Below are 21,091 nucleotides of genomic sequence, written 5' to 3' on the forward strand. Positions count from 1 at the left end.
GCATGAATGAGGAACTAGTCCACACCACACTGAGGCCACACAGCTCCCCTGCTTTCGGTCTCGCCAATGAACAATTGAATTGGACACATAGTATTCTACATTACCAACGTCCAACAGGTTTTTGCAATCACAAACACTTCCGAGACATTCACCTGCCTGAATGTGCTGCCGCTGACACCTACTTCCCTGGGTGGCTGAAGCAGGCTGTAATACAGCTTGAAATAAATCCAACTCGACCACTATCCAGCAACTCACTGGAGACATGCAGTATTCAGTGTTCTTGATAACCAGCAGTGCCTTGCAACATGAAAAAGGACAATCACATTTGTGGTATTCTTCATGTGAACCTCCTTTGGACCCAGTCGAGAGCCCGCACAACTTTCCTTAGATATTGTGCACAAAGGGGCTCACGATTGTCCAAATGTAGTCTGAACAATGCCTTATAAAACCTCAGCAGTATATCCTTACTTTTATGTTCTAGATCAATCAAAACAAAATGCAAACATTGCATTTGCTTTCCTGCAATCAATCTGCAAGTTAACCTTGAGGAAATCTGGAATTCAGACTCATAAATGCCTTTGCACCTTTAATTTCTGAATATACTTCCTATGTAGAAAATAGTTCATACCTTTATCTTCCTACCAATATGCATAACCCCACACTCCTTGTGCTGTATTTTGTGTGGCACCTCTTTGCCCACTCTTCCAACCTGTAAGTCCTTCTGTAGACTCCCTGCCTCTGCAGAAATGCCTGTCTCTTCACCATTCTTTGATCATCTGCAAAATTGGCCACAGTGCCGTCAGTTCCTGCATCTGGATTATTTATGTGTAAAGTGGGAAGTTGTGGTTCCAAAACTGACCCCTGGTGCACTCCACCAGTAACTGGCGGCCATACTGGAAGGATCCCTTTATCCCTTTGTTACCTTGCCTCTAAAGCTATGGGCTCTATGAAAGCCCAATGTGCGAGATTTTGTCAAAGACCTTCTTGAAAATCCACGCTAACTAATTCACTATCTAACCTGCTTGGAACCGCAAAGAATTCTAACAGGTTTATCAGATAACATCTCCCTTTAATGAAACTGTGTTGATGTCACCCTATTTTATCATGAGGCAACCAGAACTGAACTCATAACCCCAAGTGTGGTTTAACCAAAATTTTATAGAGTTGCAAAATTACCTCACTGCCCTTGAACTCAATTGCACAGCATAAGAATGTAAGAAGATAAGGAGCAGGAGTAGGCTATCTGCCCTGTTGAGCCTGCTGCTCCATTCAGTAAGATCATGGCTGATCTGGCCATAGACTCGTCTCCACCTACCTGCCTCTTAACCACTCTATCAACTTGCGCGACATGTTTGAAGGATCTGTGGATGAACTCCAAGGTCCCTCTACACTTCACAGAATCCTGGCATTAATCTTGTACTCTGCCTTCAAGTTTGATCTGTCAAAGGGCACACTTTGCACTTTTCCATCAGACACTTCACTACCCGGCTCTGCATCTTTTTAGTTATCCAGTTCTATATTCATTTGTAACCTACAACAACCTTCCTCACTGTCCACCAACCTTCGTGTCGCCTGCAGATTTACTGATCCACCCTTCCTCTTCCTCATTTATAATCATCACGAAGAGTGATTGTTTTAAATACAAAGGTGGATGGATTTTGGATCTACAAAATAAAAGTTGAGTAGACGGGAATGCAAAGCTGAGGTCACTATCAAATCAGCTGTGGTTTTATTAAATGGTAGAGCAGCTTGAAGGGACAAATGGTCTGTTCTAGCTCCTTGTTCACATGTGAAAAGACTGAATTATAAACTCGCATGTAATAGGTGGTTTCAGTTTTATAGAATGGAATTTTAATATACTTGTAGTGATTTACTATCACCTTTAAAACCTTCAAAAAAGAGCAGAAAAGCTATATGAAAAAGTAAACAACAGGAATTCTGCAGATGCTGGAAATTCAAGCGACACACATCAAAGTTGCTGGTGAACACAGCAGGCCAAGCAGCATCTGTAGGAAGAGGTGCAGTCGACGTTTCAGGCCGAGACCCTGTTAGTCCTGACGAAGGGTCTTGGCCTGAAACGTCGACTGCACCTCTTCCTACAGATGCTGCTTGGCCTGCTGCGTTCACCAGCAACTTTGATGTGTGATATGAAAAAGTAGTGAGGTAGCGTTTATTGGTTCAATCTCCATTCAGAAATCAGATGGCAGTGGGGAAGAAGTTATGTCTGAATCATTGAGTGTGTGCCTTCAGGCTCTGGTACCTCCCTTCTGATGGTAGCAATGAGAATAGGGCGTGTCCTGGGTGATGGGGGTACTTAATGATGGACACTGCCTTTTGAGACATCACTCCTTGAAGATGTCCTAAATACTGTAGAGGCTACAGAATACTACAGAGCCCCCATCATGGAGCTGACTAAGTTTACAACTCTCTGCAGTTTTCTTCAATCCTGTGCAGTAGCCCCCACCCCCATACCAAATGGTGTTGCAGCCAGTTAGAATGCTGTCCACGGTACATCTGTACAAATTTTGATATGTTTTTGGTTCTTCTCAAACTCCTAATGAAATATACCTTCTGTCGTGCCTAAGACTGAAGAGATTGAAGGGAAATACTGTAAGTGTGATGAGAAATATCTGTTTAAAGGGTGATCACCCAAAAGGTTGTCTCTTTTTGCATTGTAACCTCAGTGAATGACTGTGGGAATGGGGAACATTGTTGAACTTAATCATGGTGGGGTTGTAAATGTACAACAATGGTGCCTTATGTGAGAGAATCAATTCAGTGTGCAGAGGGAGACAGGCTCAGTGGAGGAGGTAAGGAGACAGGAATTGCAGCTCATTGAGGAAGACCAGAAGCAAACATACACCTCATGCAGTCACGATCTCTAGGTTTCCAGTTAATTTCCATTTCACTTATGTCCCGAGTTCCAAACTCGTGTATATGTAGAATTCAATGCTGACAAATAATTGATGATTATAGTTAATGAACTAAACAATCAAATATTGAAACAAAAAAACAGAAATGATGGAAGACTTCAGTCAATCAAGCAGCGCTGGTTTCTCTTTCCACAGATGCTGTGCACTGGCTGAGTTCTTCCAGCATTTGTGTTTCTACTTTAAATTCTAGCATCTGCAATTTATGTATTTTGCAATTGAATGCTGAAAATTAGTGTGAAGTATTCAAGAGATCTTTTTATTCTTCTTATTATTACATGCCAATCTGTGGATTTAAACTACAGTGGTTATGTTCTTGGCAGTGGAATGAGATGTTATTGACGTTGATCGGTGCATTTTGCTTTCCAACAGGTAAACTTTTACAGGTCAATACTGGTGCTAAGGAACAACTGTTTTTTGAAGCTCCCCGTGGGAAACCCCAGATAATAAATAAGGCAGAGGTAAGCCACAGATTTTCCAGGAGCGGGAGAAAAAAGCAATCTTATAAGGAAAAATATGCGATAGAGTAGTTTTTTTTTACATTAATAGAACAGTAGTAATATAAATATATAGGGTTTGTTATATGAATTTTCCAGGTTGAGAAAATTGATTGGACATCTTGGACTTGTGTCTTGGGTCCTTCATGTGAAGGTATCTGGCCTATGGTAAGCGATGTCACTGATGTAACCGCGTCCTGTCTTACTGGTAACAAAAAAGTGCTTGTCACGGGGGATGACTTTGGATTTGTGAAGTTGTTCCGATACCCAGTGAAGGTAATCTTATTTCTGTTTTTGCTTACATTGTCGATTTAATTGTCTCATCTTTCTAGTAAATGCATTTCACTTAATAAATTGTATTTCAATAGCCAAAAATGTTTTTAAAAAGATACAGATTCATTAAGAAAGTACTTTTTTCTTTGCCAGGCAAAGTGCTGATTAGTTTTCACAAACCAGATAAAATCTGCAGATGCTGGAAATCAAAGTAGCGCAGACAAAATGCTGCAGGAACTCAGCAGGCTAGGCAGCATTTCTGGGAAAGAGTAAACAGTTGACGTTTCAGGCCAAGACTCTTCATCAGGACAGGAAAAAAGATGAGAAGTCAAAGTAAGAAGGTATGGGGAGGAGAAGAAGAAGTACAAGGGCGTAGGTGATAGGTGAAACCCGGAGAAGGGGAGAGCTTGAAGTAAAGAGCTCAGAAATCGATCGGTGAAAGAGATAAAGGGCTGGAGAAGGGGGAATCTGATAGGAGAGGACAGAAGGCAATGGAAGAAAGGGAAGGGGGAGGAGCAGGTAAGTAAATAAGGTAAGAGAGGGAAATAGGAATGGGGAATGGTGAAGAAGCGGGTGTGGGCAATTACCAGCAGTTTGAGAAATCGATGTTTATGCCATCAGGTTGGAGGCCATCAGATGGAATATAAGGTGTTGCTTCTCCAATCTGAGTGGGGCCTCATTGCAGCAGTAGAGGAAGCCATGGACTGACATATCGGAATGGGACTCGGAAGTGGAATTAAAATGGTTGGCCACTGGGAGATCCTGCTTTTTCCGGCAGAGTGTAGGTGCTTGGCGAAACAGTCTCCCAATCCATGTTGGGATGCAGATACACTGAGATACAGGAGGCCGCACCGGGAGCACCGGATACAGTAGATGACCCCAGCAGACTCACGGGTGAAGTGTCGCCTCACCTGGAAGGACTGTTTAGGGCCCTGGATGGTAGTGAGGGAGGAGGTGTAGGGGCAGGTGTAGCACTTGTTCTGCTTGCAAGGATGAGTGCCGGGAGGGAGATCAGTGGGGAGGGACGAATGGACAAGGGACACTCCTGGCACTATCCTTGTAAGTGGAACAAGTGCCACTCCTGCCCCTGCACCTCCTCCCTCACCACTGTTTAGGGCCCTAAACAGTCCTTCCAGGTAAGGTGACACTTCACCTGTGCGTCTTTTGGGGTCATCCACTGTGTCTGGTGCTCCCGGTGTGGCCTCCTGTATATCAGTGAGACCCGACGTAGATTGGGAGACCGTTTTGCTGAGCTCCTACGCTCCGTCTGCCAGAAACAGCAGGATCTCCCGATGGCCACACATTTCAATTCTACTTCCCATTCCGACATGTCAGTCCATGGCCTCCTCTACTGCTGCGATGAGGCCACACTCAGGTTGGAGGAGCGACACCTTGTATTCTGTCCGGGTAGTCTCCACCTGATGGCATGAACATCGATTTCTGGAACTTCCTGTAATGCCCCCCAGCCACCCTCCCTTCACCGTTCCCCATTCCCATTTCCCTCTCACCTTATCTGATTACCTATCACCTCCTTCTGGGGCTCCTTCCCCCTTCCCTCTCTCCCATGGCCATCTGTCCTCTCCTATCAGATTCCCTTTCCTCCAGCCCTTTCTCTTTCACCAGAATCAGAATCAGGTTTATTATCACCGACATGTTTCATGAAGTTTGCTAACTTAGCAGCAGCAGTTCAATGCAATACGTAATATACAACAAGAAGAAAAAAGTAATTAAATAAGTAAATCAATCACAGTATACATATATTGAATAGATTAAAAATTGTGCAAAAAAACAGAAATATATTCAAAAAGTAAGTTAGTGTTCACGTGCTCAATGTCCATTTCAGAATCGGATGGCAGAGGGAAAGAAGCTGTTCCTGTATCACTAAGTGTGTGCCAATCAATTTCCCAGCTCTTTACTTCACCCCTCCCCTCTCCCCATTTCACCTATCACCTACTACTTTGTACTTCTACCTCTCCTCCCCCCAACTTCTTACTTTGACTGCTCATTTCTTTTTTCCTGTCCCGATAAAGGGTCTTAGCCCGAAGCATTGACCTTTCCATAGATGCTGCCTGGTCTGCTGAGTTCCTCCAGCATTTTGTCTGTATTACTGACTAGTTTTACCTGTATTTCAATAAATGTTGTAGATACAACTCAGCAGTGGTAATGTAATGTGAAATAAACTTTTAGATTCACAATGATATCTTCCATCTTCAATATTGTGTTTAATAATGTAATGAGTAATTAGAATATTGTCTACCAAAATTACTTTAAATAATTTATGAAGATTAAGACATTTTATAATACATGCAAAATAGTTATTTAACTTAAATTCTTTATTGTTGCTTCCTCATTGAATTAGGCAAAATATGGAAAGTTCAAAAGATATGTTGCTCACAGCACACACGTAACAAATGTTCGCTGGGCACATAATGACAGTTTGCTCATTACGATTGGTGGAGCAGATACATCAGTGATGATCTGGAAACATGAAGTGGGTGGTCACAAACAGAGCAGGCAGTACGAAAGTGAGGAGTCTGATTTTGATTCTGATGAAGATGGAGGTAAGTACTTTAACATCAAAATGTAAGAAACGGGAGCAGGAGTCGGCCATCTGACAGGTCATTCAAAGAGATCATGATTGACATGGCTGCGGGCTCAGCTCCGCCCACCTGCCTTTTCCCCATTACCCACAATTCCCCTGCTGTGCAAAAATTCTAACTTTATTAAATTGATTGAATGAAGTTGTCTCTACTGCTGGGGCAGACAATTCCACGGGTTTACAGATTTGTACAGACAGGATCTCCCTGTCGGGGAAATCCAAAGGAGGTGGAATTGTGTATACATTAACAAAAGGTTGATGTACAAACTCATCTGTAGTTAGTAGTCATTGTTCTGGGCAATTGAATGTGTTACAATTAAATGCTGGCCACATGACCTGCTCAGGGAGTTTACTGTTATCTTCATCATGGCTGTCTGCATTCCCCTGAGCACGAATGCCAAGGGAGAGCTTTACTGTATCATCAGCTCTCTACAAAACAAGCATCCGGACGTTCCCTTCATAATTGAAGGAGACTTCAATCACGTTAACCTGCAGGACATTTTACCCACAATTCCACCAACTCGTCACCATGGCCACTAGGGGAACAGACAGACTCAACCATGTTATGCAGAAACAGTAGGCCACCCCATAAACAGAGAAGACACAGACATCAAGGAGTATGCCCCATCTGTCACCAGCCACATCAGTAAGGTGTGTAGACATCACTGGTACCTCAAGAACAGTCATCCCATGACCCAAGCAGAAGCCGTGGCTGAATGCAAAGGAGCTCAAAGTCCAGGATGCTGCCTACAAGTCTGGAGACAGAACAGTTCTCGGAGCAGCCAAGAGAAACCTCATCTTAGGCAGTCTTTTCCCTCTTGAATCTTACACAGGAAGGGAAACATCACTACTCACACCCCTCTTTACATTGCAAATTCAGGAGCACCAGTCTAACGACGCTTCCCAGCATATGTGGCTGGATATCAAGGGCATTACTGACTACACGAGGGAAAACAGCATTGACTAGTGAATCCTTCCTCCCTCACGCTCTAAATAACTTCTGCGCGTGCTTCAATGAATGCAACACAATGCCAGCTGCAAAAGCTTCCCCCCCCCCTCCCCTCCCCAGGTGAGCAGCCATTGTCTGTAACAGCAGCAGATATGAGAAGGACTCTGCAGAATCAACTCTTGTAAGGCAGCCAGGACACACAACATCCCAGACTGAGTACTCAGAAAGTGTGTACATCAGCTCACTGACGTCTTCACGAACATCTTCAACACTTCACTCACCCAGGCCTGCTGTCCCCACATGCTTCAATCAGCCACCATCATCCCTGTACCAAAGAACTCTACACCTTCAGAACTAAGTGACTACTGCCAATCATCATGAAGTGCTTTCAATGGCTAGTAATACGACATATCAGAAACTCAACTCCTGCCACACTGGACACTCACCAATATGCTTACCCAAAGAACTGCTCTCCAGCAGATACCAAGAGCATCTGTCATGCACCTGACCCTGGCACACCTAGAAAACAAGGACACTTATGTCAGAATGCTGTTACTGGATTTCAGTTCAGCATTTAACCCTATTGCCCGACAGACTTTGGTGAACAAACTCCTACTCCTCAATCTAACTTCAGTCATACAGTGATCACTCTTTCCAAGAGGATTTCTAATTGCAAGATTGTTGTTTTTGCCTCTCTCATTGCACAGGGCCAGATCTAAGACAGGATGTTCTCTTATGGTTTTAGTAACATACTATACACAGATGCATTCTCTGAAGACCTCAGCGCTGCCTTTACTGACTTGTTTTACCCAATTCAATCTGAAAGTCAAACTCGGACATGATAACTGCTGTTCCATTCATACGTGCATCCAATATTTCTTGGTTTATTGCTTGCACCGTTGTCATTGCTACCAAGATGGATTCAACATTCAGCTTATTACATCTTGTATCATCTCTTGTTATTGCCTTGATTTCATCCTTAATTTCACTCCCCTTTCTGCCTTTTGCACTCATTGCCCTTTTAGAACCTAGTGATCTCAATGACCTTTGCTTTTGGCATTAAGAACGTTAGATGAATTACATTAACTTTTTAAAAAGTGCAATTAATGAATGTGAATTTTGGATATAAATTATGTATAAGTTATTGATTAGTCATAATTTTCAGTATGAAATCTACTGTAAGATGATTCTACTGTAGTTGTGTACTAAGGAAAGCAAAAACCATTTTCCCTGCAAATGTTCAAAGCTGAAATAATTGAATAGAAGTTTTGGTATAATTATACAATTACATTTACTTTTTATTATATTTCACCAAATTATGTACTTTAGTGCTGCATTTAGTGAAATTGTTGCACAGAGATTTTCCTACCAAATATATTACCATATAATATTACCATATTACCAACAAGGTGTGTTCCTCATCTTTACTTTTGAAGATATTTTGAGCCAATTAAATAAGTTTGTTTTTTGCTTGCATTACTTGAGAGTCGCTTAATGAAGCATCGTTATATATTACCAGTACAGTACTGATGCTTGTGTACATTTTTAAATAATCTTTAAAGTGATTAGGGTTCATAGTTTCTGCTTTCTCCCCAGTTCTCCACATCATCAACAAATGTTGAAACTGGTGGATCACCCTTACTTTTTTTAAGTCTTCCTACAGTCCACTGAATTTAAAATCCATGCTTGATATCACCTGATTGCATGTTAAATATCATGGAGATCCAGTTAGTGAAACCTTGAAACAAAATTAATTGCTGTTTCTCCCCATTGGTGCTGATGCTTGGTACATTTTACTGCAGGTAACTGTTTCTAAACGTTGACTGAATTAGCTGTGTGCTGGAGTGCCATGTTGGCAGGTGACCACAGTTGAAATGAAATGTGCACTTAAAACTGAGAAAACTGCTTACTTACATCAGTTGGAGACTCAAAATTCCTGTCTTTGTGTTGCTTAAACCAACAGTTATAAAAAATTTTGTTTTCAAATAATTCAAAGCATTTCAAGAGTTTTCAACACATTGATGCCTCTTACCAGTACTCAACTAAGTTATTGTGATTTGGTATCTGGTTTTCCAATTATGTTTCATGATATGATTATGAAATATGCGTCACCAATAAACAACTATTTTCCATCAGTTAATTTGTCATAACTGTCAGTGTTTATGCTCCAAAATGTACATAATATGTACAGTGCAGGGATGTAAGCTACACAAACCAAACAGATTAAGGAGTTCAATAGTAGTATGGTACACAAAATGCCCTTGACTTGCTGTATGTATGGTCTTTTTTGGATGCGCTTAAGTTAACTGACCCACCCCCCACCCACCCACCCTTGGTGAAATGGATTATGGTGAATTTCAAGGATTAAACTAAATCAGAAGACCGAGATACTGAAATATTAAAATAGTGGTTCCTTTTCTAAGTCCTAGAATTTTTAGATATAAGAGAAGATTAAGTATACTAGTTTTTATATATCTTTAAAGTCAGTGATTCATCCAATGATTAAAATAATATTTTTCTTGGAAGGTAAACATTTTCTAATGGTACTTTTCCCCCATCTAAAATTCCTTTAGTATTACATGTGTGTTTCCATAATGATTCATGTATAGTCTCTGACTACGTTATGCTTGTAGGTTATGACAGTGATGTTGCCCGGGAAAATGATATCAATTACACCATTAGGGCCTTTGCAACAAATCTCCGGCCGATGTCTGGAATCAAGCCTCATCTACAACAGAAGGAGCCTTCCCTAGAAGAAAGGTACTTTTACTGCACTTTCAGAATAAATCCTAGTTAGTCCAGTTAGTTTGGTTATGCTTTTGGAAGAGACTAGTGCAGTGAATTACATTTTCTTCCAGACTTAAGGAGACTTCTATTGCCTGATTTAAAATGTAGTTTTTGTTTTTTTAGAGAAAATAAGGATTAGGGACAATCAGCATGCACAAAATGGTGGAGGAACTCAGCAGGTCAGGCAGCATTGATGGAGGGAAATGAACAGTCAACATTTTGGATCGAGACCCTTCATCAGCATTGGAAAGGATGAGGTAGAAGCCAAGATAGGGGGAGGGAGAGGAGCACAAACTGGTGGATGATAGACAAATCTAGGTGAGAGGAGGAAAGTAGGCGGCTGGGGAGGGAAATGAAAGAGAATCATGCAAGAAGCTTAGAGGTGATAGGTGGAAGAGATAAAGGGCTAAAGAAGAAGGAATCTAATAGGAGAGGGAATAAAAAGAGGTGGGGAACCAAAGGAAGGTTATGGATAGATTGTGATGCTGGTTATGGAAAGAGAAGAGATGTGGGGGCCACAAGAATGAGGTAAAACAAAGGGAAGTAGTTATTGGAGGTTTAAAAAAAATCAGTGTTGGTGCCATCAGGTTGGAGACTACCAAGACAGAATATGAGGTGTGGTTCCTCCAACCTTCATCTGGTAGTAAGAGGAGGCCATGGACAGACATGTTGGTGTGGGAATGGGAAGTCAAGTTGGAAAGAGATCCTGGCTGTCGCAGTAGACAGAGTGAAGATACTCAACAATTTGTTTCAGGTCTCATCAGTGTAAAGGAGGCTGCACCAGGAGCACTGAATGCCCAGGGTTCCCTTATCCTCAGCCTCCATACTATGAGCCTCTGCATCTGATATCATTCTCCACAACTTCTGCCATCACCAATGGGATCCCACCACCAGGCACTTCTTCCCCTATCACACCCACACCCCACAAATGCTTCCTGTGGAGATTGCTTTCTCTGTAATTCCCTTGTTGGCTCAGCCTTCCCCATTAATCTCTCTTCTGGCACTTATCCCTGCAACTATGCTAAGAGCTACACCTGCCCCTAGACTTTCTCCCTCACCACCATTCAGGGCCGTAAACAGTCCTTCCAGGTAAGACGATGTTTCACCTGTGAACTAGTTGGGGCTCTTTATTGCACTTGATGCTCTTGGTATGCCCTCTGCATTGGTGAGATCCGATGCAAATTGGAAGACCACTTTGTTGAGCATCTTTTCTCCATACGCCACAACAGCCAGGATCTCCCAGTGACCACCCATTTCAATTCCACTGCCCATTCCCACACCAACATGCCTGTCCACAGCTTCCTCTGCTGCCACCATGAAGCCAAGTGTAGGCTGGAGGAACAACACCTCATATTCCATCTTGGTAGTCACCAACCTGACATCGTCAGCATCAATTTCCCTAACTTGTTTTTCCTCATTCCTGTGGACCCCTGACCTCTTCTCTTCATCTCCCTCCACACTCATGACCTACCCATCATCTTCCTTTGGTTCCCAACCTCCTTCCCTTTATTCCATGGCCTACTGTCCTATCAGATTCCTTCTTCTTCAGCCCTTTGCCTCTTCCACCTTCACCTCCAAGCTTCTCACATCATTTCCTTTATTCATCCCTTTCCCCTCTCACCAAGACTCACCTATTACCAACGAGCTTATGCTTTCCCCTTCCCTTCACCTTTTTGTTTAGGTTTCTGCCCTCTCTTGCTTTCCAGCCATGATAAAGGATCTCAGCCTGAAATATTGACAGTTTACTTCCCTCCACTGATGCTGCCTGACCTGCTGACCCAGCCTAACCCAGCAATCCGTGTTGCTGAAGATGTCCAAACCTGCAGAATCCTCTCTTTCCACATTGCCTACATATTTTCATTTGACTGATTCAATGTAGCTTTGAAGTTATATGTTTACCTCAGGCTAATGTGTACCATCGAATAGTGTTCTCCAATCTTATGTTCGGTTTCTATACACAGAATTCAGCTTTCTTGAGTGGGTTCACCTGAGCTGCCTTGATTTTATAAGATTTAGCTCATTTAAAGGCCTTTCCTAATAAATACATCTGTGATGAACTATTAGACTCTTACATTTAAAGGAAAATACCTCTTTAGTTTGAGGGGAGTTTTGTTCTTTTCACGTCATTCTTCTAATTAGTTATTCCACTAGTGACTGTGCCCTCTGCTGCAACTAAAATTCAGTAGTGGTCATGCCATCAATGACCAACTCTGCAATATCCTCCATAAATCTCAACACCTCTATCCTACTCTAAGAAGCTTATTAAAACCACTTGTTTGAAAATGCCTGTGCGAATCTGCTCTGGAATCTCCTTCCAAGTCTTGGTGTTAAATTTTGTCCTCTATGTTTCTTGGAAGCATCAAGATATATTATTACTTTAAAGGTCTTTACAAATCAAGATGTTGCTGGTGGTAACATTAACATTGCAATGATAAAGCTTCTCATGACTAAGTTGATTACAATATAATAAGTCTGTAGAGTTTAAAATAGGTATAGGAGCAGAAGTAGGCCATTTGTCCCATTGTGTACCCTCCACCGTTTCATCATGGCTGATCCATCCCTCTCCGCCCCAGTCGCCTCCCTTCTCACTGTATCACTTCATGACCTGACTAATCAACCTCTGCCTTAAATATACTCGATGACTTGACCTCCTCAGCCACCTGTGGCAACAGATACTCCACTCTCTGGCTGAAGAAATTCCTCCTCATCTCCATTCTAAATGGACGTCCCTCTATTCTGAGGCTGTGTCTTATGGTTTTAGACTCCCCCACCAGAGGAAACATCCTCTCCACATCCACTATATCTAGGCCTTTCAACATTCGATAAATTTCAATGAGATCACCCCTCGTTCTTCTGAATTCCAGTGAGTACAGGCCCAGAGCCATCAAACACTTCTGAGATGATAAGCCTTTCAATCCTGAAATCATTTTAGTGAATCTCCTTTGAACCCTCTCCAATGTCAGCATATTCTTCCTAAGGGGCCCAACACTGCTCACAATACTCCAAATGAGGCCTCACCAATGCCTGATAAAGCCTTAACGTTACACCATTGCTTATCAATTCTAGTCCTTTCGAAATGAATGCTAACATGGTATTTGCCTTCCTCAACATGGACTCAATCTGTAAATTAACCTTTGCGGACTCCTGCATGAGGACTCCTAAGTCCATTTGCACCTCCAATTTTGAGTTTTCCCTCCATTTAGAAAATAGTCCACATACTTATCACTTTATTTCTACATAGCTCCTTTTACATTTTTGCCCAATCATTATCTGATTCGTGCTCCATTGTATCTATGACTAAAATCAACCAATTTCCTCCCATTTGTTTCAGAAATTAATTTAAGGAGCAGAATAAGACCATAAGATATAGGAGCAGAATTAGGCCATTCAGCCCATCAAGTCTCTCCACCATTCCATCATGATTGATCCCGACTCTCACTCAACCCCACGTACCTGCCTTCTCACCTAGCCCACCTAGCCATCTTCTATGTCTTGGTGACTAAAGATTAGTCCACCTAGCCCTTTGAGCTTTTCATTAAGGTCAAAGCCAATATTCAAGCCAACTAATTTCCTTATTATGTCTTTATCCTTATCCTTAATGTCCAGAGATCAATCCATTTCTCTGTAGTTTGTAAATGAAATATACATTCCACGAGTCAGTTTCACCTTAGAAACTCAGCAATTTTAAATTATTTTGTTGTATGTTTTATTTTGTTTAACTGGTGGCTTTACTAATTCAATGAATGTTGTCAAATTGTCAACAGTTTCAGTTTTAATTTTTGCCTTGCATTACCATACAGTTGCTAGCCAAGATATTATCTCCATACATTATTGAATGCAGATTATGAACCAGCAGCAATTAGGTCTAAAACAGCAAAGCTACAGTACTTGCTCATAGCATTTATGTCTCTTTCCTTAATGCCAAAAAGCTCACACTACAAACCTTTTATGTGAGATTGCAGCATACCAATAATGAGTTGGTATACAGTTTCCTTCCCAGCTTTTACATACTTTAATTTATTATCTGATTTTTTGCCTCTGGTTCCATAGAGAAACCTGCAGAGCACCCATTACCCTGTTCTGATCTTTTGCATCTGACCTCCCACTCTTCTCCTGAACTTGATGAACTCAGTGGCAGCTTCACATTGTGTTGAGCTGTAGGGCCAGGTCGGCTGCATATATGGCCCCTCAATTTCACAATAGCCCATTGCCCTGGCCTTCATTAAAAGTGTGAGTGAGGCTATGTGGTTTCTTTGTTTTTCCTTTCAGTTAATATTTATGCATTTTTCGTCTTAGGAGGTAGAAGTGTTTAGAATGCACTCTAAAAACCGATTGTTTAATTTCTTTGAACTATAAGCAAACCGTTTCTAAATCCTCCAATCAATGGAGGCATTCAGAAAGCAATGGGGGGAAAATAAAGCCTTTTTGCAGCACAGGTCATCAAAGGCCTTCACAGCAATCCAAGGGCACGACCACAGTCTTCATTGCCTGCGGACGTGTGATTTGCAACAGGAGACATTTGGAGTTGTGTAGCTGTCGAAAGTGATGTAAGCCACAGAAGTATTTGAGCATGATCTTTCCTTATCACAGTTATATAGCTACATTTTTATCCTGTTCTGAATACAATAACATGCTGGCAAATGGTACTGCATAGTTTTAGCGGCTTTTGTAATTTACATACGGATTACTCACAAGTGATGGACTGGATACATTAAAAACACTGTTTTGTTTGAGCTTTTTCAGTGGTGTTCAGAAAACAATACAGTTTGCCCAAGTATATTAAGAATGTTTTTAGTATACTTTAATTTTATAACACTACCCATCTCCATTGATTGATAAATGAGTTTTTAGCGGAGAAGGAAGTTTGCAGCAGACTTTAAAGGAAAATTATTTCTCTTTATAAAATCCTTGCTCATGTTGTTGTGCCTAGTTTACAGACTATGCCCAGAGCAGAATGCTCAAGTTGATTTTTGGGGGGGATAAATTTTAAGTTCAGAAACAATATATTTTATTACTTTGAATTTACGTTTATTAACACTGTAACATATCTTTGACTTTTGGGATTTTGAAATCTGTTATGAGAGCAGCAAAATTGGTTTGTTGTTCAGTGTTTTTGAGAATAAGATGTTCCATGATACTGCTACATATGTAGCTTTGTATTGGGTTTGCAACGCATGAGATCTTGAAAAATAAGTATTGTATTGTATTAAATAAAAAACGCAACCTTTTGTAAAACGTTTTTCTTTGTGCCGCAACATTGTATTACGTAGGAGAAGTTAATTTATGTAAAGCACTTTGAGGTGTTTTGATATGAATTGCTTTACATAAATGCAAATTTTTATTGTGCCCACGTTATGTTCCTCTTCTCATAACAGAAGCTGAAATTTCCTCATAGTTTATTTTCAAGCTTTTCTGCTAATTCTTGCTCATTCCCTTTTTCTGTGTGTCTTGCTTTCTCTGAAGGCAGGGAATAGTCAGGTAAGCACTCCTAAAGCAGAGTACAATCGCCAGTCTGTTTTACTTACTTTAAAGTTAATAGTTTTGTTAAATGGCTGTAATTGAAACATTAAATCCACATCAACAAGATGTGGATTCCATATTTTCATTGCTGAGGCTTCTCAAATCAACTGATGAAATATATTTTTCCCTTGAAATAATGGTTGTGAAAAATGGGCAGAATCAGCTCCAGAAAGCTTTCAGACAGGAAGCATCTTGATTGAAAGCTCACGCATAATTGCATTAGAAACATGGCTCCAATCAATCATTAGGCAGCTCTGATGGTGTTCCAACTACTGTTCTATATGGGCCAGGTCCTCAAGTATTCAAATACATTACTGAAGTATCAGAGCATGACTTGTATGTTGAAAATAACTGCACCTGCAATTTTTGAAGCTTTTTGGCAACCCAAACTGAATTTGATTGCCTGTTCCTGCTATTAAATGACAGCATCCACAATCCATTTCCTTTAAATATTGACCATAATATATTTTGATTTCTCTGATCTCCAATCATTAAAAGCTCGTGTGAGTGAATATAATTTTCTGTATGTTTTACCCATTTCCTATGAACTCTCAGCTATTATTCACATTTAATGCAACCCTTTCTGAAAAGTAAATGTTGCCTTGAAAATGAACTTGAGCAGGAGCCTGATTTCTTCCAGTAGATTATATTTGTTGAATGGACTCAGTGGAAAATGAGCTTGTGCAGGAATTAGACAATTGCCACCAGTTGTGGGATCAGTGGGGAGTGACTGTGCTTTAAGAAGAAAACTGTAAACGTAAAAATATATGACTGACTACTCTGAGAGATTTTCTTTCTGAGGTACTGAAGTTGTAGCCTGTCCATCTTTTCTTCTTTTACCACCTCTGTGTTTATAAATCTAACATTAATTTTAACTCAGCATGCTTAAGTTCAGGAATTTAAAGACGGGTACATTTGCTGTGCTGTTCATTGTTTGACTGACATATGAATGTGACTTTGTGCTGGACTGTGTCCCAAACATTTCAGCGGCAATAGGAAAACTCTAGTCACTGCCACCATTTTTAGTGGTTAACAGTAAAGTCTCAATTCACTGGCAAATGCTCTCAATTTAGCACTTCAAGTCTGAGCAGTTTGTTTCTGAGTTGATCAATTTCTATTTGTCGTGGCAGCTATAAATATGAATTTCTAATTGAAAATTTGATGATATCATTTAATAATATACTACATTTATTTTTGGCTGCGGCTGTCCTGTTAAGGGGTTCAAGGTAATTATATATTTCATTCTTTATTTATTTTTTGTATTGTGTTTTTACTTTGATGTTCAGCTGTCTAAAATAACATATGTAATTTGCATATTAGTTTAATCTAATGAAGCACATAATGAAATAACTAAAAACATTTAAATAAGCCACACCATACACATCATTAAATACTGCTAATTAATGATGTGGAATCAGGGATTGTATTTGACTAATACAAACGAACAGCTTTGCATCCTCAGTCATAGTAGTCCATGCAAAACACGTCACATTAGTTTGAATTATAATCCAAACACTTTGTCCCGTATATTTTTGTAAAATAACTGTAATCTACATTTCGCTACGTAAAACCTTTGGGATTTCCATATGAACAATATTCCTGACGTTGTAAGCAATGATTCACCACTTCCAAAGGTGCTGGGTTGTTCGTTCGGAGCCTGAAACTGCGGCAATTCCCCTCCCCTCACAGTGGGGAAACCACAAAAACAAAGCACTACAGTGGATTTGCCACATGGGCTGCTTCATATAATCTCAGTGGCAGCGAACAGTTTGTAGAAGAAAAATAGTAAGACATTGTGACGAACATTAAGGGGTTAATGACCTCCTTCTAGTACGTGAATTCAAAGTCTGTATTCACTTATCTGCGGCTAATGTACACTGCATGACTGAAATGTGCTTTGTAGATGGGATGGGAAAATAACTATGTCTGTGCTTCCTTATTCTAAGCATCATCACATGTCTGCACTTGGGAAAGCCTGATATATTTGTCCTGAGAACTACCACTTAAGAAAACGTATAACTGCTCAGGGACATACAGTATAGTGCAACTTCGCTATTCTAATGAGTTGTAGTTGAAGTTCCCTCCTTTTTCAGATTTAAGTGCTTCTTGTCACGTACGCCTGGGGTATAAATAAGAATATAATCCATTGTTGAGCAGAGCTGTGGAGCTCTGCTTTAGGAGTCTGCGCTCTCCATGATATCATGTAATAGAACCCTTTAGTCTGAAACAACACTCTGAGTCAGCCTGATCTATCCTGTCTGCTGCTCCTGAGATTTGTCCAAAACGCAGTTTAAAGGAAATGAGGCAGATTTTTTTTTTTGTGAGGCTACCTTCTACCCATCACTAACGAACACACAGGGCCAATCCCCACACAGTCTATCCTTGAAGAAAGGTGCTGGCTGTGGGCCTGACGTTTGTGCTGGGGACCCTACGTTAGGCAGGTGCCGGGGACCCTGTATTATTAACATCCAACTTCATAGTCCCTCCAGCTAAATGTTTCCGAAAGTCGTTGCAGTATACTATTTGTAGCATTTTGTTGTTCAAAGTTAATCTCCAATTCAGGACAATAAAATACTAAATATTATTTCTCTAAGGTTACAGCTATGTGATCTCTGCTAAGTATTTTTGGGATGGTTTAATTAGCAATTAATCAAATTAGTCTATCCACACAAGGCATCCAAAAGGAGAAAATGAAGAAGATATTTTTAAAGGAAGTATGTTGTGTATTCAATAATATTGTGTACTTCCCATACAAATTGTACTAATCTATTTTAACTACCTGAATTTGCATTTGATCATTTTCCACACATCAGTCATAACATGAACAAATGGGTGAGTACCAGGATGGTAGCAAATTATATTTTTAAGAGTTTGCAAATATCTTATGCACGTAAATGTGGCATTGCCTGGAGTGCTATCTGAAAGCATACATCTTAACTAAACTAAATGCACTGGTTGATAGATTTACATTGCAATAGTAGAAGAAGATTGGAGTAATTTATCCATCTGAATTTGTCTATATTGCATTTTCAGCGAAAGTAATTTAAATTTGATTCCTTTGTTTTATTGCCTTCAAATTTAGGAAAATATACTTGCAGATGATAGAATGACTCTCTTGACCAAAAAGCAGCCTCAGCCTCCATTTTTACTCAACTCTGCTTTGTAAATGGAACAAGGATGATTATAAAGCTATAGAAATGGAAGCAGGCCATTCAGACCACCACACCCATGCTGTCCAGTCATTAATCTCAGATTTTAGAACCTGGTCTGTAGCCTCCTGTGCCTAGGTGATTTAAATACTGCCAGCAACTCTGCTTCCACCATTCTCTCTCTCTCTGACAGTGCATTTTAAGGTCAAAGCAAATTTATTATTAAAATACATATCCAGTACATTATCATATTCTAGCTTGCGATTCATTTTCTTGCAGGCATTTACAGGAAAAAAAGAAATGCAATGGAGTTTTACGAAAAACAATACATAAACAGTTAAAGACTGATAAACAGCCAAAGTGCAAATGAAGATAAACTGCAAATTAAAATAATACTGGCAACCTGGGTTGTAGAGAGTTCTTGAAAGTGGTTGTAGAATCAGTTCAGAGTAGAGGTGAATGAAGTTACCTTTGCAGGTTTAGGAAGGATCCTATTAGTTGTAGGGTAATAACTGTTACTGAACCTGGTGGTGAGGAACCTAAGACTTCCACTCTCAGGGTGAAGGAGGTCCCTCTCAGATCCCCAAATCCATAAATCTGTTTCCTTCAGCTTTACTCACCTCCAATAAAGGGAAAAGATTCCTGAAGTGTACACTACTCATACTTTTACATACTTCAGTCGTGTCCCCTCTTAACCTCCTATGCTCCAGGGGAAAACAAATCTAGTCCCTCTAATCTCTCCTCATAACTAAAATGCTCCAGCTCAGCCAACATCCTAGTGAATCTCCACTACATTCTCTCTGGTGCTTTGGTTTTGTGGTTGTGGGGAAAAAAGACTAATTGTAGTAAATTAGGTGCTTATGAAAATGAGTGACATGATTCACTTTTGCATAAGAAAATATAACAAATTACAACTTTAAAAAAAATGAATATCATTTTTCTTTGGCCCTTTCGGTATAAATTTAATGTGTCAATGTGGACACGGAGCAATTATTGAGAAAACCTTGAATCTCTGTTGTTCTTATGTTTTTATGATTTCCCTTAAAAAATTTATTACTACTGAATGTAGCAGCCGTGAATGTGAAGATTTTTTGCAGTTATTTTTCCTTTGTATATTTTTATAATAAACAGAGACTAATTTTGAAATAAAAAGACTCAAATTCCATTACAGGAAAACTTCATTTGTAGATCTAAAAATAAGGGGTAAAGGTGCACATCACAAAATTGTTCCCATATTTCCAGTGCAATTTTAGTTTTGCAGTGTAAAGCCTTCAGTTATCTACAATTGAAGAAAAAAATGAATTGCGTTTGTTTGCTGGTATACAAGTTAAATTTATTGAAGTCTGGAATGGGTGACAGACAGGCTTTTCTTATTCACAGTTATTTGTTTCAGACCACCTGTTAGTAGGGCTCTGCCTCAGCCTGAGAAACTACAAACCAATAACCTTGGGAAGAAAAAGAAACCTATTGAGGTATGTGACTGAAAATGAGCAATTAATCTGGATTTTCACACCTTCTAAATGAAAATTTTGGAGAAACTTTGTTCATGATCTTTCAATGGTTAGATGGAATAAATTATAGGAGATTTGGAAGAGAAACAAGTGATGTTGCTGGTGATTAGGATCTGGTCAGACAGCAATAGAATTTTAATTGAAGAGTTTGAAGAATTGCAAGTACCTGGGAAGAACATACGCGCCTCTGTGTTGGAAGTGACGCATGGTTCTACTTGCTCTGAATCGTGAACAACCCCAGGAAAAGTAGCCATGTAAAAAGGGCCTGGGCAGGGAGCGCCAATACCATGCCCCTATCATAGAAATGCACTACCAGGAAACAAAAATCCCGGAGATGTAGAAGAGCAAACTTTCTGAGTGGTTGTGAATAAGTAAGTGAGTTAAGAGAGAGAGGGAGTGTGTGTGTGTGTGTGAATCATGGTTGGGAGTGGAGGGGATTGAATGGAAGTGGAAATATCTTCATTTTGATCCTAAAACTTAAGAAAATTCACACCAAGTTTTTCTTAATTTACCATCAAAGAAAATCCATTATCTTTATTTACATTGTGAGGTGCATTTATTAGTTTTAACAGGTGAACAGGCCAATTAATAATTTCACCTTTTGAAGATCAAAATAAAAACAAACAAAATCTATAATGCCCGTCCCACTATCATGTAAAACTCTTGTTTTCCTTGTGTGCAGTCGGAAAGAAAAGTTACTGACTGGAACCATTAACCCTGATCCTCTGTCAATTGATGCTGCCCGAACTGTTGAGTGTTGCCAGCTTTTCACATTTTTAGTATCTGCAAACATTTTCCTTGGGGATTAAATTCAGTTTCCCTTTCCCATTCTCATTCACAAATTAACGATATTCAGACTATGTATGTAGAGCACAC

At 40.1% G+C, this 21,091-nt stretch overlaps 1 protein-coding gene across 3 annotated transcripts in view; it reads left to right on the top strand.

Annotated features, from left to right (window-relative positions):
* The window catches only part of LOC134345709 (echinoderm microtubule-associated protein-like 5), a 188,807-nt gene that overhangs the window by 137,068 nt on the left and 30,648 nt on the right, over positions 1 to 21,091 (top strand). The window contains exons 24-29 of one of the 3 annotated variants that reach the window (XM_063046827.1): positions 3,303 to 3,391; positions 3,527 to 3,703; positions 6,060 to 6,261; positions 9,882 to 10,008; positions 16,686 to 16,781; positions 20,098 to 20,176. In XM_063046827.1, coding sequence (XP_062902897.1) covers positions 3,303 to 3,391; positions 3,527 to 3,703; positions 6,060 to 6,261; positions 9,882 to 10,008; positions 16,686 to 16,781; positions 20,098 to 20,176 — 770 coding nt within the window. Of the gene's footprint in view, positions 1 to 3,302; positions 3,392 to 3,526; positions 3,704 to 6,059; positions 6,262 to 9,881; positions 10,009 to 16,685; positions 16,782 to 20,084; positions 20,177 to 21,091 lie in introns of all 3 variants that reach the window. The other 2 variants (XR_010017752.1, XM_063046813.1) reach the window with 2 other exon arrangements.

This window comes from Mobula hypostoma, chromosome 1 (assembly GCF_963921235.1).
Source record: "Mobula hypostoma chromosome 1, sMobHyp1.1, whole genome shotgun sequence".
Lineage (NCBI taxonomy): Eukaryota > Metazoa > Chordata > Chondrichthyes > Myliobatiformes > Myliobatidae > Mobula > Mobula hypostoma.